A 15,068-nucleotide genomic window follows, 5' to 3' on the forward strand; every position below is an offset into this window, starting at 1 on the left:
AAAGGTAGCAGCTTCAAAAATATATTTGCAATAAGACAAATAGATCATGCAGGGATGGGAGGGAAACAATGTGTTCATACTCCAAAACAAAGCATCAGTGATAGCCTCCATATAAAAAATAACAATTGTGAATGACCAGGTGAGAAAGAAGTCGAGGGGTCCCTTTCAGCCTTCACCTGGTCTTACTGTAACAGGGTTTAATTTTTAAACACACCGAGGTTTTAGCTCCCCCTTAGTGAATCCTTGTTCACTGCTTTCCAATTATGAGGCAAAGAAATCAGCACAAACAGGCTTTCTTAGGTTTAAAGAAGAAAAGTTGAAATTTATTAAACTTAAACTCTAATTCGGTTAATGCCTACAGATATACGATGCGCCCACGGTAGCATGCATACACGATACACACATGCAAATAGAGACAGAAAAGAGCAGAAGAAAAGTAAAGTGGAAAAGTTTGAAGCAATATCTGAAGAGTTTTTGTCGCAGTTCTTCGAGCTCACTGTAGAGTCCTTGTTTGTCGGTAGATCTTGCTTTTCATTGGGGCCCAGTATTCTTCTTAAACCTTGTTCGCTGGAGGAGACTTTTCTCTCTTGGGGTTCACGTGTCTTCAGTGGATTCAGAGGCTTGAGAGAAAGAGATGGGAACAGACAGGAGAGATATTCTGAGTCCAGGAGCAAACAGACACTCTCCGTTCAAGCTGTTTGTACAATTCAGAAAAACCCAGGTTGTCAAACAGGTTAATCATGTGACTAACTGGTATGACCACGTCTTGGATTGTATCACCTTAGCAGTCTCTGGAATGCACCTGTTACACACAATATCTGGTGATAAAGGTCCATTGTGAGTTGAATGTGTCAGGGAATGATCCTTTGTCTTTCCAATCACCGTCTGTTAATATGCAAATGTCTTTTCCAGCCACAGCTGATCTGTTTAACAAGTCCTTTCTTGCAACAGTTTAAAATCAATGTTCATGACAAAATTAATGTGCCTTATTCTTGGCAGGTGGGGGCCTAGCATGACACAATCTTCCGAATGTTTTTCCACATTTTACAGATGCAGAGGTGAAATGCATGCAGAATTCTTAAAATCAAGAATGAAGACCTTCAGGGATAAGCAGCGAGTTCAGTTTATAGGCCTGGTTGTGTCCCCCTTGACCTTTCAGCTGTGAGGAATGTCACACAGAGCAGAAGATTCTGTTTTGTTTAGTTAGAATTTTTCATGCTGACAAAATCCCATGCTACCCTTAGCCATGTTAATTGTAAAGCTTTGATTTGATTTGCTTCATCATGCATTCTGTTTAACATACAACTTTAACCACCTCTGGCTTAAAAATAATCTTGCTTACAGGAAAAAGCAACACTCTGCACTCGCCTTCTCTATAAGCACTGCCACAGCCCCACTGTCAATGGCTGTTTGTAAAAGGATTTTGCCTCAATACATCTAGCATTCACATTTTCTTCAATACAGAGAACTGATTCCCAGGCATCCTCACATAGAGAAGAATTAAGTAGAAAATTGTTTAAGTATCTGAAAAATATAAAATAAACAAACCACAAGAACATTCCAGCGTTAGAGGGGGAGCAAAGAAGCAGGCAATAACTGGCTCATAACAGATCTGGCAGATGCACAGTAATAAAGGATACACAGAATACTCCAGTTCTCTATCCTGAAGTTTAAATAATAGACGTTCATTAAACCTTCTTATAATGTTCATACATTTTCTGCAGATGACAGCAAACCCTTAGCAGCTGGTAGCACCGGGTGAAGCTGCATTTCCTGTGCACTGCGAAAGGAACTTTATGTGCTTCTTGGCAGCTTTTTAGACATAAGCATACAACAGAATAGTTGTATTTCATTCCTTATTTTGTTGTTTTCTCTCTCAATTGTGAGTAGAGGGATTCTGCATTGTGCAGTAATTCACTGGGGATTTCAGCACCGTCAATCACCCTTGCAAATTACAATTGGATTTTTTTACCCAGTTGAATTATAGCCAAGTCAAGCTGATCGCCCATCCTCGCAAATGATGCTTGGGGTTTTAACTGATGTCTTGCATGGACATGCTGCAGCTGAAATTGTCTTTGCTTCCTTGTCTTTTGCGGTGCATCTCCTCCCACTTGCACCTGTTCCTTGTAATCCCACATAGCATTGGCTTGAGTTTTGGATTGACCTTCACCAGAGCCTGGAAATTATTGAAGAAAAGAACATAAATTCTTTTTGTAAAAAAATTCCACGACATTGAGAATGAGCATGACTAATTTTAATGGAAAACTAATTGTCCTCAATTATGTGTTTCTCGGTTACTCTTTTTTTTAATTTGCAAGACAAATGGGTAGAATATTTATAAAATTTGAAGTACAAGTAGCTTTAATAATTTAGTCTGTGTTTAAAGTTGTGACGCTCAACAAGCCCAGTCAGATTATGTAATTATGGGATAATGCCTCCTACCTCCACAATAGACCAGTTTAACACTCATTAGAATGCATTGTGCATTACAGGAAATTGTTATACTAATTCAAGAATGTGCCGAATGATTTTGGATACAAGACAAATTCTAGTTGATAGAAAATGATTCATTACTGTGCTGTTCAATGTTGGAGTCTTGCTGGCATGCGTAATCACTCAATATGCACTTTCACAATTTGTGATTCAATCAGAAACTAACTACAGATTTGTAAATCTTTTCACAATATCTATTATTCTATCCATGAAATGATGATTGTAATACAATGCAAAATAGGTCTGCACTACACTTTCAGTAAATGGTCAATCCAACTTTACTGATCACAGTAAAATTCCTCAAGAACTAACAGTGTTATCAAACTAGCTACATTATTCTTAAAGTTGTTCCGATGTCAACATTAGTGTTCTGAAAACACTGGAAAGTCTTGATGTTGACTGCAGTAAGCTAAAGACTAACAGTAATCCCCAGTTTCAATAAGTTAAAAGTATTCAAGAAGGTGCTTTGCTTAAAATATAGAGTACTCAGCAACTAAGATAAAGGCTGTCCATAATAATCCCCTTTGGGACTGACTGCAGCTTGTCTCCCTCTACAGATGATATAATACACATTCAAGTTAAACTCATTAGCCTAAATTTTCCCAACTTTAAGAGACAGTATTCCATTTTGTTGTAAAATTTGAAGCACGGTTCTAAGTAGTGCAGGGGTGACAGCATCTATGGAGAGAGAAACAGAGTTAACGTTTCAGGTTGATGACCTTTCTGCTGCCAGACCTGCTGAATATTTCCAGTATTTTCTATTTTTATTAAAGATTTCCAGCATCTGCAGTATTTGGTTTTTGTAAGTGGTGCAGCTGGCCACAGAGCTACCCAATTCTCTAGGATGTTGAACTTTTTCTAGAGAAGGTGACTCACAGGAGGGAGGCTGTTCAGTGCTCACTAGAAGCTCCCAAGAAAGCCATCTTGGAGTAATAAGAAGAGGTTTCTGCCAGTGTTAGTGATAGCTCAACAACACTATGCATTTGGAAGTAGTGCAGGGAAACCTTCAAAGAACATTCCAGGTCAACCAAAGAATGAGAACCCACCATCACCTTATATTAATGTAGAATGCTGAACATGCTTTCACTTACAATTACCTGTCCCTCACACAATCTTAAAGAACTTACACATTTTATTATGAATGCCCATGGGATTGCATGGTTTCCCAGCCTGCACCCAGAAGTGTTCCTTCACTCAAAGCCTTACATACATCCAGCTCAAAAGAAACCTCTCATTGTAACACAACTGAAACTAATCTTAAGTCAGCAAGTCATCACACGGTGGGCTGCATGCTGACATTTGTATATCACTGCGTCTTGACTTGATGTCTGGAATTTCTCACTTTTACTATTCTTGCAAGAGAAAACTGCCCATATGTTAGGTATCCATTTTAGCTAGCCAATCATAGCCAAAGCATCTCTAGTAATAACTTAAATAAAAGCAAAATACTGCGGATGCTGGAAATCTGAAACAAAAACAAGAAATGCTGGATTCACTCAGCAGGTCTGGCAGCATCTGTGGAAAGAGAAGCAGAGTTAACGTTTCGGGTCAGTGACCCTTCTTCGGAACTGACAAATATTAGAAAAGTCACAGATTATAAACAAGTGAGGTGGGGGTTGGGCAAGAGATAACAAAGGAGAAGGTGCAGATTGGACCAGGCCACATAGCTGACCAAAAGGTCACGGAGCAAAGGCAAACAATATGTTAATGGTGTTTTGAAAGACAAAGCATTCGTACAGATTAGGTGTGAATATACTGAATATAGAACATCAGCAAGTGCAAACCTGAAGAAAAACAACCTGAAAAAAACAGTGGGTAAGCAAACTGAACAAACTAAGATGAAATGAAATAAATGCAAAAAATGTAAAAAGGAATGCAAAAAAAAGGAAGAAAAAATAACTAAAAATGAAAGTAAAGTGGGGGGCTGTCATGCTCTGAAATTATTGAACTCAATGTTCAGTCCGGCAGGCTAGTAATAACTTGTCTATCTGCCACAGAACTGTCATCTCTGGAGTCTCCCAGAGATCTATCCTTGGCCCCCTCCTCTTTCTCATCTGCATGCCCTTGGCAATATCATCTTCAGAAATTGTGTCAAATTCTATATTTGGTAATGGCACTAAGCATTACCTCTTCTCCAAGCCAGCATTCACAGCATCATTCATTCTCTCATTTTATAGTCATTTATTTACATTTCTTGTTTGACAGTATAGCACAAAATAAATTATTCATAGCAGTTGTAATCATTTGCAGACCCCTTCAAAATTTAACATACAGAAATCAAGCCATCAATGAGGCTCCCGCAGGCAGGGGCCTAATTGCCAGGGCCTTGATGAGACCACGCCTCTAGTACTGTGTACAGTTTTGGTCTCCATGCCTAAGAATGGATGTGCTTGCCTTAGAGGGGATGCAACAATGGTTCACTAGATTGATTCCTGGGATGAAAGCGTTGTCCTTTGAGGAGAGATTGAGTAGAAAGAACCTATATTCTCAAATTTAGAAGAATAAGAGGTCATCTCATTTAAACATAAAATTCTTAGAGGGCTTGACAGGATAGATGTTGAGAGGCTATTTCCCCTGGTTGGAGAGTCTAGAGCTAAAGAACATAGTCTCAGGGTAAGGGTTTGGCCATTTAGGACTGAGATGAGGAGAAATTCCTTCACTCAGAGGCTTGTGAATCTTTGGAATTCTCTACCCCAGAGGGTTGTGGATGCTCAGTTGTTCAGTGTATTGAAAACTGAGATCAATCGATTTTTGGACACTAAGGGAATCAAGAGATATGGGGATAGGGTGGGGTAGTGGAGTTGAGATAATGATCTTACTGAGTGGCAGAGCAAGCTCTAGGTTGCCCTATGGATTACTCCTGTTCCTATTTCTTATGTCATCCGTGCTGCTACTTAAATTTAACTGGAAGTGAGGGGGAGGCCTGAGCTGTGAGCTGCTAACTCCCGCAGGTAAGTGTTAATGATCTGCTCTTGTGGGCCAGCAGGAGCAGGAATGCTTCCCCTGGCCCTTATATGGAAACCTTTTGCATTTCCAGCCCCAGTCTTGGCTTGAAGCCTCCCCTCCCAATCACAATCTGCTTTGCTATCCCCTCCAGCCCCAAATTCAAACTTAGTTTTTAACTTTAAAAATTGCACGTTAGTTGAAAGTTAACTGTCAATCAACTGTAGGTAGGTCACTGACCAGGTGTCAATTAGATACTGTGTGGCTGGGATTTGACTGAGTAGTTGACACTGCTTATTTCTGAAGGTAAATAAAAGACTGATACTGCGAGAGCTCAGCTCAAGCTGAGAGAACACACCGTGAATTTATTACAGAGCGAGCTGGAAATACAGTGAGGATTTCTAAAATAGGAACTTCGTGAGAACAAGATGTAGGTGACAAGGAGGAAACTAAATTAACCAAAGACAAAAGAAAAAAAAGAGAGGGAGATGGATGAAATTCAAGATATTTAATTGAAAGTTTTTTTTTCCTCAATTTTTAAAAAATAATTCAAAGCAAGCTTCAGACTTTAAGGTTACCTGAGGATGGAATATTTTGTCTATTGTAGAAGTTGTGAGATATTTGTCTTCCAGGCCCAGAATCACGAGGGTTTCAACTGCAACAACTGAAAACTGGTCAATGCACTCAAGGCTAAAGAAGTCCATCTTTATGGATGGTGCATTAGAGAAGACCATGCTAGGTGTTGAAGGAGGAGAAGAGATCAGGTACTTAAATTAGGAGGGTGAGTTTGTTAAAAAAGTTGACCAGGGTTGGGTAGTGGGGCATGAGCAGTCATCCCAGTTGCTGTTAGGCAGTTTCCGTCCTCTGCAATGAGATGATGTGGACGCTCAAGAGTTGGCTACAGAGTGCGAGGATGTGCCATGCACTGAGACAATCCAGCAGCCTGTCGCGGAAGAAGGCATATGGTCAGTTACTGACTGCCATGTTCATTCATTGCTAAATGCAGTCATATATTAATCGGTGTGATCATTAACTGACTGGACTGGCCATTCACTGACTGGTATGGCCGTTCCCTGACTGGAATGGCCGTTTCCTGACTCGAGGTAACAAAGGCATGATTGAGGGTTTCAGCAGCAGATGAGCTGAGGCAGGGCAAGGTTGGGTGATGTTACAGAGGTGGAAATAGGTGGCCTGAGTGATGGCTCAGGTATGCGGTTGGAAGCTCATCTCTGGTTCAAATATGACACCACGATTGTGAACAGTCTGGTTTATTCTTAGACAAGAATAACTCGACGGCACAATTAAGCATGCAGTGAGTTAATGCTTATTGTGACCCACCAAAATGGCCTAGTTCCTAATAACTAATTGTGTTCTGGGAGTTGTTACGACCAAGGCAGGAGAAATGTACTGTTAATTCAGTCCCACTTCTCCATGGGGAACAGCATATCAATAAGGAGCCTTGGTGCATTGCTGCAGTGCATCTTGTAGATGGTACACACTGCTGCCACTATGCGTCGGTGGTGGAGGGAGTGAATGTTTGTAGATGGGGTGTTAATCAAGCAGGCTACTTTGTCCTGGATGGTGTCGAGCTTCTTGAGTGTTGTTGGAGCTGCACCCATCCAGGCAAGTGGAGAGTATTCCATCACACTCCTGACTTGTGCCTAGTAGATGGTGGACAGGCTTTGGGGAGTCAGGAGGTGAGCTACTCACCTCAGGATTCCTAGCCTCTGACCTGCTCTTGTAGCCACGGTATTTATATGGCTACTCCAGTTCAGTTTCTGGTCAATGGTAGCCCCTAGGATGTTGATAGTGGAGGATTCAGCGATGATAATGCCATTGAATGTCAAGGGGAGATGGTTAGATTCTCTCTTGTTGGAGATGATCATTGCCTGGCACTTGTGTGGCGCGAATGTTACTTGTCACTTATCGGTCCAAGCCTGGATATTGTCCAGGTCTTGCTGCATTTCTACACGGACTGCTTCAGTATCTGAGGAGTCACGAATGGTGCTGAACATTGTGCAATCATCAGTGAACATCCCCACTCCTGACCTTATGATTGAAGGAAGGTCATTGATGAAGCAGCTGAAGATGGTTGAGCCTAGGACACTACCCTGAGGAACTCCTGCAGTGATGTCCTGGAGCTCAGATGATTGACCTCCAACAACCACAACCATCTTCCTTTGCGCTAGGTATGATTCCAGCCAGCGGAGGGTTTTTGCCCTGATTCCCATTGACCTCGGTTTTGCTTGGGCTCCTTGATGCCATACTCGGTCAAATGCTGCCTTGATGTCAAGGGCAGTCACTCTCACCTCACCTCTTGAGTTCAGCTCTTTTGTCCATGTTTGAACCAAGGCTGTAATGAGGTCAGGAGCTGAGTGGCCCTGGCGGAACCCAAACTGAGCGTCACTGAGCAGGTTATTGCTAAGCAAGTGCAGCTTGATGGCACTGTTGATGACACCTTCCATCACTTTACTGATGATTGAGAGTAGGCTGATGGGGCGGTAATTGACCGTGTTCGACTTGTCCTGCTTTTTGTGTACAGGACATACCTGGGCAATTTTTCACATTGCAGGGTAGATGCCAGTGTTGTAGCTGTACTGGAACAGCTTGGCGAGGGGCGCGGCAGGTTCTGGAGCACAGGTCTTCAGTACTATTGCCGGAATATTGTCAGGGCCCATAGCTTTTGCAGTATCCAGTGCCTTCAGTCGTTTCTTGATATCACGCAGAGTGAATTGAATTGGCTGATGTCTGGCATCTCTGATGCTGGGGACTTCAGGAGGAGGCCGAGATGGATCATCAACTCGACACTTTTGGCTGAAGATTGTTGCAAATGCTTCAGCCTTATCTTTCGCATTGATGTGCTGGGCTCCCCCATCATTGAGGATGGGGATATTTGTGGAGCCACCTCCTCCAGTTAGTTGTTTAATTGTCCACCACCATTCATGGCTGGATGTGGCAGGACTGCATAGCTTAGATCTGATCCGTTGGTTATGGGATTGCTTAGCTCTGTCTATCGCATGCTGCTTACGCAGTTTGGCATGCAAGTAGTCCTGGGTTGTAGCTTCGCCAGGTTGACACCTCATTTTGAGGTATGCCTGGTGCTGCTCCTGGCATGTCCTCCTGCACTCATCATTGAACCAGGGTTGGTCTCCTGGCTTGACGGTAATGGTAGAGTGGGGGATATGCCAGGCCATGAGGTTACAGATTGTGGTTGAGTACAATTCTGCTGCTGCTGATGGCCCACAGCGCCTCATGGATGCCCAGTTTGCTAGATCTGTTCGAAATCTATCCCATTAAGCACGGTGATAGTGCCACACAACACGATGGAGGGTATCCTCAATGTGAAGGCGGGACTTCGTCTCCACAAGGACTGTGCGGTGGTCACTCCTACCAATACAGTCATGAACAGAAGCATCTGCGGCAGGCAGATTGGTGAGGACGAGGTCAAGTATGTTTTCCCCTCGTGTTGGTTCCCCCACCACCTGCCGCAGACCCAGTCTAGCAGCTATGTCCTTTAGGACTCGGCCAGCTCGGTCAGTAGTGGTGCATCCGAGCCACTCTTGGTGATGGACATTGAAGTCCCCCACCCAGAGTACATTTTGTGTCCTTGCCACGCTCAGTGCTTCCTCCAAGAGGTGTTCAACATGGAGGAGTACTGACTCATCAGCTGAGGGAGGGTGGTAGGTGGTAATCAGTAGGAGGTTACCTTGCCCATGTTTGACCTGATGCCTTGAGACGTCATGGGGTCCGGAGTCGATGTTGATGACTCCCAGGGCAACTCCCTCCCTACTGTATACCACTGTGCCGCCACCTCTGGTGGGTCTGTCCTGCCGGTGGGACAGGACATACCCGGGGATGGTGATTGTAGTGTCTGGGACATTGTCTGTAAGGTATGATTCCGTGAGTATGACCATGTCAGGCTGTTGCTTGACTAGTCTGTGGGACAGCTCTCCCAACTTTGGCACAAGCCTCCAGATGTTAGCAAGGAGGACTTTGCAGGGTCGACAGGGCTGGGTTTGCCGTTGTCGTTTCCACTGCCTAGGTCGATGCCGGGTGGTCCGTCCGGTTTCATTCCTTTTTATTGACTTCGTAGTGGTTAGGTACAACTGAGTGGCTTGCTAGGCCATTTCAGAGGGCATGTAAGAGTTAACCACATTGCTGTGGGTCTGGAGTCATATGTAGGCCAGACTAGGTAAGGACAGCAGATTTCCTTCCCTAAAGGACATTAGTGAATCAGATGGTTTTTTACACAATCGACATGGTTTCATGGCCATCATTAGACTAGCTTTTTAATTCCAGATTTATTAATTAATTAAATTCAAATTCCACCTTCTGCTGTGGTGGGATTCGAACCCATGTCCCCAGAGAAATACCCTGGGTCTCTGGGTTACTAGTCCAGTGATAATACCACTATGCCACCGCCTACCTGCTCTCCTGCAAGGAAGGAAAGAACAAGATCTATGAGTGAGAATAATTCCATGTGTTGAACAGATGGATGGAGATCATTTGTTGAGGATGACTATGAGGGAGAGACATAACATTACTTTAAGATGTCAGTGGTGGATGCACAGATGGAGTGTGAGGAAGTGCACAGACAGAGAGAGATGGGTTGTACCTGCAAGGTAAGTTGGTGCAAAGAGTGATTGCTGGAGTAGGTTTGAGAAGGCAGAGGGGTTTGGGGTGATACACACATCAGGATGTAGGTGAATGTGCCACTGTACTCACCTTTCCTGCCCTGATTAGGTCATTAAGCTGCTTTCAGCATTTAATCCATGAGCATGGCACCACACCCCTGCTGTTGATCTCATTGGCAACCTCCAGCACACCGTCTTTGTTTCACTGGCAGGCATCTTCCTCCCGAAAGTAGGGAAGAGTATCTCCCTGCGGGCCCTTAAAACCCTAGCATCGCATCCAGAGAGACATCACAGAAATGAGGTGCAGCCTTTGAACATGTGGGCTGCTTTCTGCCAATTCATGCTCCTGACTCTAAAATCAATCAAATTTCATGAGTGTCTCTTTAAATACTGGAGGTGAAATCACCTCATGCAAGTCGTCATCACGCTTGCATATGCTAATTGGTCGGGAAACCTGGAAATAATATGGTAATGTAGTAGCTGGGTTAAAAAGTCACTGACAAATGCACTGCACTTATTTCTGGGTTTCCTACATGCTAGCAGACCCCCTGCTCCCAGCCCAGTATCTCAGAAGTTACAAAATATGATGCTGAAATGTCGATGGGCTATATTTCCCAAAGAAAATCATGATAGTGCGAACATTTGGCAGAAGACTGAGTTGGTTAGTAGTGCTCGGTTATTATGCATTACAGTTCTTCTCAAAGGCTGGTTTCTCTTTTGCCAGTTGGAATCGAAACATAGAAAAACAGAAAATAACATTTGTTTGGCCAGCAGGAAGCCTGATATTGGACTTTGCCTTTCTCAGGATAAATGTGTGCCCTTGTCTTCCAGCAAACATTTGGAAGGATCGATGACCATTACATAAGATTCTGTGATTACAATATAGCAAGATGGGCACATGGACCCAGTTACAAATGGGTCTCTGGCCTGTCTTTGATCATTGACTTACTTGCAGATGGATATTGGAATGTGCTGGCTAACCTAGTCTGTCTAAATATGAACTTTTAGGGCTTTAGGCCTTGATTTGGGGAATTCATGTATATTCCTCAGAAGCTACATGGTGCTGAGCAACAGCAGACTCTCAAATTTGTAGGTATGTCTTTGAATGGCCTTCCAGAACCTTTTTTTTGGCTGTTTGCTCCATATTGTGCTTGGTCAGTCCGGGAACTTCAACAGTGGTGTAAATCTTAGCAGCTGCAGTGCTCTCTGCTTCATTTCAGAGGTTCACTAATTACATGCCATCACTGTGAAGCTAAGAGGAGTACAACAATCATGTTGTTTTGAATTGTAACTTCTGCTCTGGACCACTGACCAGTTACCACCTTTGTTAAGATGGGTACTCATGACAAAGTGTGATTGCCACATAGGAGTGGTTTCAAAGGATTGTAGAGAGGCACTGAGCCACAAGAGGGATACATATCACATATTATAAATGCTGGAACTGGGTCTGTGTGACTACCAATAACAGGAATTCAATGGCAGATGAGGTGGCCAATTATTTCCTTAAAAGCTGAAATACACTGCTATATCCACCAAGTGCACAAAAACTGTGATGTAACTGAATCACAAGATACCTAGTACACTGTAACCTCAATGTAACAAATATATTAGAGCACATCAAATATATTTATTAGACAGAGATGATTGTTTTAGTGAATACTCACTATCCAAAGTCATTTACTTTATGGAACTGAATACTCCAGCAGTTCTCTTGTGTTCTCAGGCCTGAAACACCGAATTTAATTATTGTATTTCCAAACAGAAGATTTCTTCATTTTTTAATTCAGTGAAAAAAAGTTAGTACATTTAAGCTTACATACTCCATTTTGCTGCCAACCAGTGCGACAGCAGCTCCATCATGCAAAAATATTTAGATCTTTCGATAAAGAAATACAAAGAACAAGAACAAAGAACAGTCCAGCACAGGAACAGGCCATTCGGCCCTCCAAGCCTGCGCCGATCTTAATACCTGCCTAAACTAAAACCTTCTGCACTTCCGGGGTCCGTATCCCTCTATTCCCATCCTATTCATATATTTGTCAAGATGCCTCTTAAACGTCTTTATGGTACCTGCTTCCACCACCTCCCCCGGCAACAGGTTCCAGGCACTCACCACCCTCTGTGTAAAGAACTTGCCTCGCACATCCCCTCTAAACTTTGCCCCTCGCACCTTAAACCTATGTCCCCTAGTAACTGACTCTTCCACCCTGGGAAAAAGCTTCTGACTATCCACTCTGTCCATGCCACTTATAACTTTGTAAACCTCTATCATGTCGCCCCTCCACCTCCGTTGTTCCAGTGAAAACAATCCGAGTTTATCCAACCTCTCCTCATAGCTAATACCCTCCAGACCAGGCAACATTGTGGTAAACCTCTTCTGTACCCTCTCCAAAGCCTCCACGTCCTTCTGGTCGTGTGGTGACCAGAATTGCACGCAATATTCTAAGTGTGGCCTAACTAAAGTTCTGCACAGCTGCAGCATGACTTGCCTATTTTTATACTCTATGCCCCGACCAATGAAGGCAAGCATGCCGTATGCCTTCTTGACTACCTTATCCACCTGTGTTGCCACTTTCAGTGACCCGTGGACCTGTACGCCCAGATCTCTCTGCCTGTCAATACTCCTAAGGGTTCTGCCATTTACTGTATACTTCCCACCTGCATTAGATCTTCCAAAATGCATTACCTCACATTTGTCCGGATTAAACTCCATCTGCCATTTCTCCGCCCAAGTCTCCAACCGATCTATATCCTGCTGTATCCTCTGACAATCCTCATCACTGTCCGCAACTCCACCAACCTTTGTGTCGTCCGCAAACTTACTAATCAGACCAGCTACATTTTCCTCCAAATCATTTATATATACTACAAACAGCAAAAGTCCCAGCACTGATCCCTGCGGAACACCACCAGTCACAGCCCTCCATTCAGAAAAGCACCCTTCCACTGCTACCCTCTGTCTTCTATGACCGAGCCAGTTCTGTATCCATCTTGCCAGCTCTCCTCTAATCCCATGTGACTTCACCTTTTGTATCAGTCTGCCATGAGGGACCTTGTCAAAGGCTTTACTGAAGTCCATATAGATAACATCCACTGCCCTTCCTTCATCAATCATCTTCGTCACTTCCTCAAAAAACTCAATCAAATTAGTGAGACACGACCTCCCCTTCACAAAACCATGCTGCCTCTCGCTAATAAGTCCATTTGTTTCCAAATGGGAGTAAATCCTGTCCCGAAGAATCCTCTCTAATAATTTCCCTACCACTGACCTGTAATTTCCTGGATTATCCTTGCTACCCTTCTTAAACAAAGGAACAACATTGGCTATTCTCCAGCCCTCTCGGACCTCACCTGTAGCCAATGAGGATGCAAAGATTTCTGTCAAGGCCCCAGCAATTTCTTCCCTTGCCTCCCTCAGTATTCTGGGGTAGATCCCATCGGGCCCTGGGGACTTATCTACCTTAATGCTTTGCAAGACACCCAACACCTCCTCCTTTTTGATAATGAGATGACTGAGACTATCTACACTCCCTTCCCTAGGCTCATCATCCACCAAGTCCTTCTCCTTGGTGAATACTGATGCAAAGTACTCATTTTGTACCTCGCCCATTTCCTTTGGCTCCACACATAGATTCCCTTCTCTGTCCTTGAGTGGGCCAATCCTTTCCCTGGTTACCCTCTTGCTCTTTATATACGTATAAAAAGCCTTGGGATTTTCCTTAATCCTGTTTGCCAATGACTTCTCATAACCCCTTTTAGCTCTCCTGACTCCTTGCTTAAGTTCCTTCCTACTGTCTTTATATTCCTCAAGGGATTTGTCTGTTCCTAGCCTTCCAGCCCTTACGAATGCTTCCTTTTTCTTTTTGACGAGGCTCACAATATCCCGCGTTATCCAAGGTTCCCGAAACTTGCCAAACTTATCCTTCTTCCTCACAGGAACATGCTGGTCCTGGATTCTAATCAACTGACGTTTGAAAGACTCCCACATGTCAGATGTTGATTTACCCTCAAACAGCCGCCCCCAATCTAAATTCTTCAGTTCCTGCCTAATATTGTTATAATTAGCCTTCCCCCAATTTAGCACCTTCACCTGAGGACTACTCTTATCCTTATCCACAAGTACCTTAAAACTTATGGATTATGGTCACTGTTCCCGAAATACTCCCCTCCTGAAGCTTCGACCACCTGGCCGGGCTCATTCCCAAATACCAGGCCCAGTACAGCCCCATCCCTAGTTGGACTATCTACGTATTGTTTCAAGAAGCCCTCCTGGATGCTCCTTACAAATTCTTCCCCATCCAAGCCCCTAGCACTAAGTGAGTCCCAGTCAATATAGGGGAAGTTAAAATCACCCACCACTACAACCCTGTTACCTTTACATCTTTCCAAAATCTGTCTACATATCTGCTCCTCTACCTCCTGCTGGCTGTTGGGAGGCCTGTAGTAAACCCCCAACATCGTGACTGCACCCTTCCTATTCCTGAGCTCCACCCATATTGCCTCGCTGCATGACCCCTCCGAGGTGTCCTCCCGCAGTACAGCTGTGATATTCTCCTTAACCAGTAATGCAACTCCCCCACCCCTTTTACATCCCCCTCTTTCCTGCCTGAAGCTTCTAAATCCTGGAACATTTAGCTGCCAATCATGTCCTTCCCTCAACCAAGTCTCTGTAATAGCAACAACATCATAGTTCCAAGTACTAATCCAAGCTCTAAGTTCATCTGCCTTACCTGTTATACTTCTCGCATTGAAACAAATGCACTTCAGACCACCAGTCCCGTTGTGCTCCGCAACATCTCCCTGCCTGCTCTTCCTCTTAGTCTTACTGGCCTTATTTACTAGTTCCCCCTCATTTATTTCACTTGCTGTCCTACTGCTCTGGTTCCCCTGCCACACTAGTTTAAACCCTCCCGAGTGACGCTAGCAAACCTCGCAGCCAGGATATTTGTGCCCCTCCAGTTTAGATGCAACCCGTCCTCCTTGTACAGGTCCCATCTG

General features: G+C 43.8%; 1 protein-coding gene across 1 annotated transcript in view; it reads right to left on the minus strand.

Moving 5' to 3' along the window:
* Positions 1 to 2,032: 2,032 nt before the first annotated feature.
* pde11a (phosphodiesterase 11a) overlaps positions 2,033 to 15,068 on the minus strand; it is a 362,432-nt gene continuing 349,396 nt past the window's right edge. The window contains exon 21 of the mRNA XM_068034578.1: positions 2,033 to 2,176. Within this exon, the coding sequence (XP_067890679.1) occupies positions 2,033 to 2,176 (144 nt within the window). The remainder of the gene's footprint in view (positions 2,177 to 15,068) is intronic.

This window comes from Heterodontus francisci, chromosome 7 (assembly GCF_036365525.1).
Source record: "Heterodontus francisci isolate sHetFra1 chromosome 7, sHetFra1.hap1, whole genome shotgun sequence".
NCBI lineage: Eukaryota > Metazoa > Chordata > Chondrichthyes > Heterodontiformes > Heterodontidae > Heterodontus > Heterodontus francisci.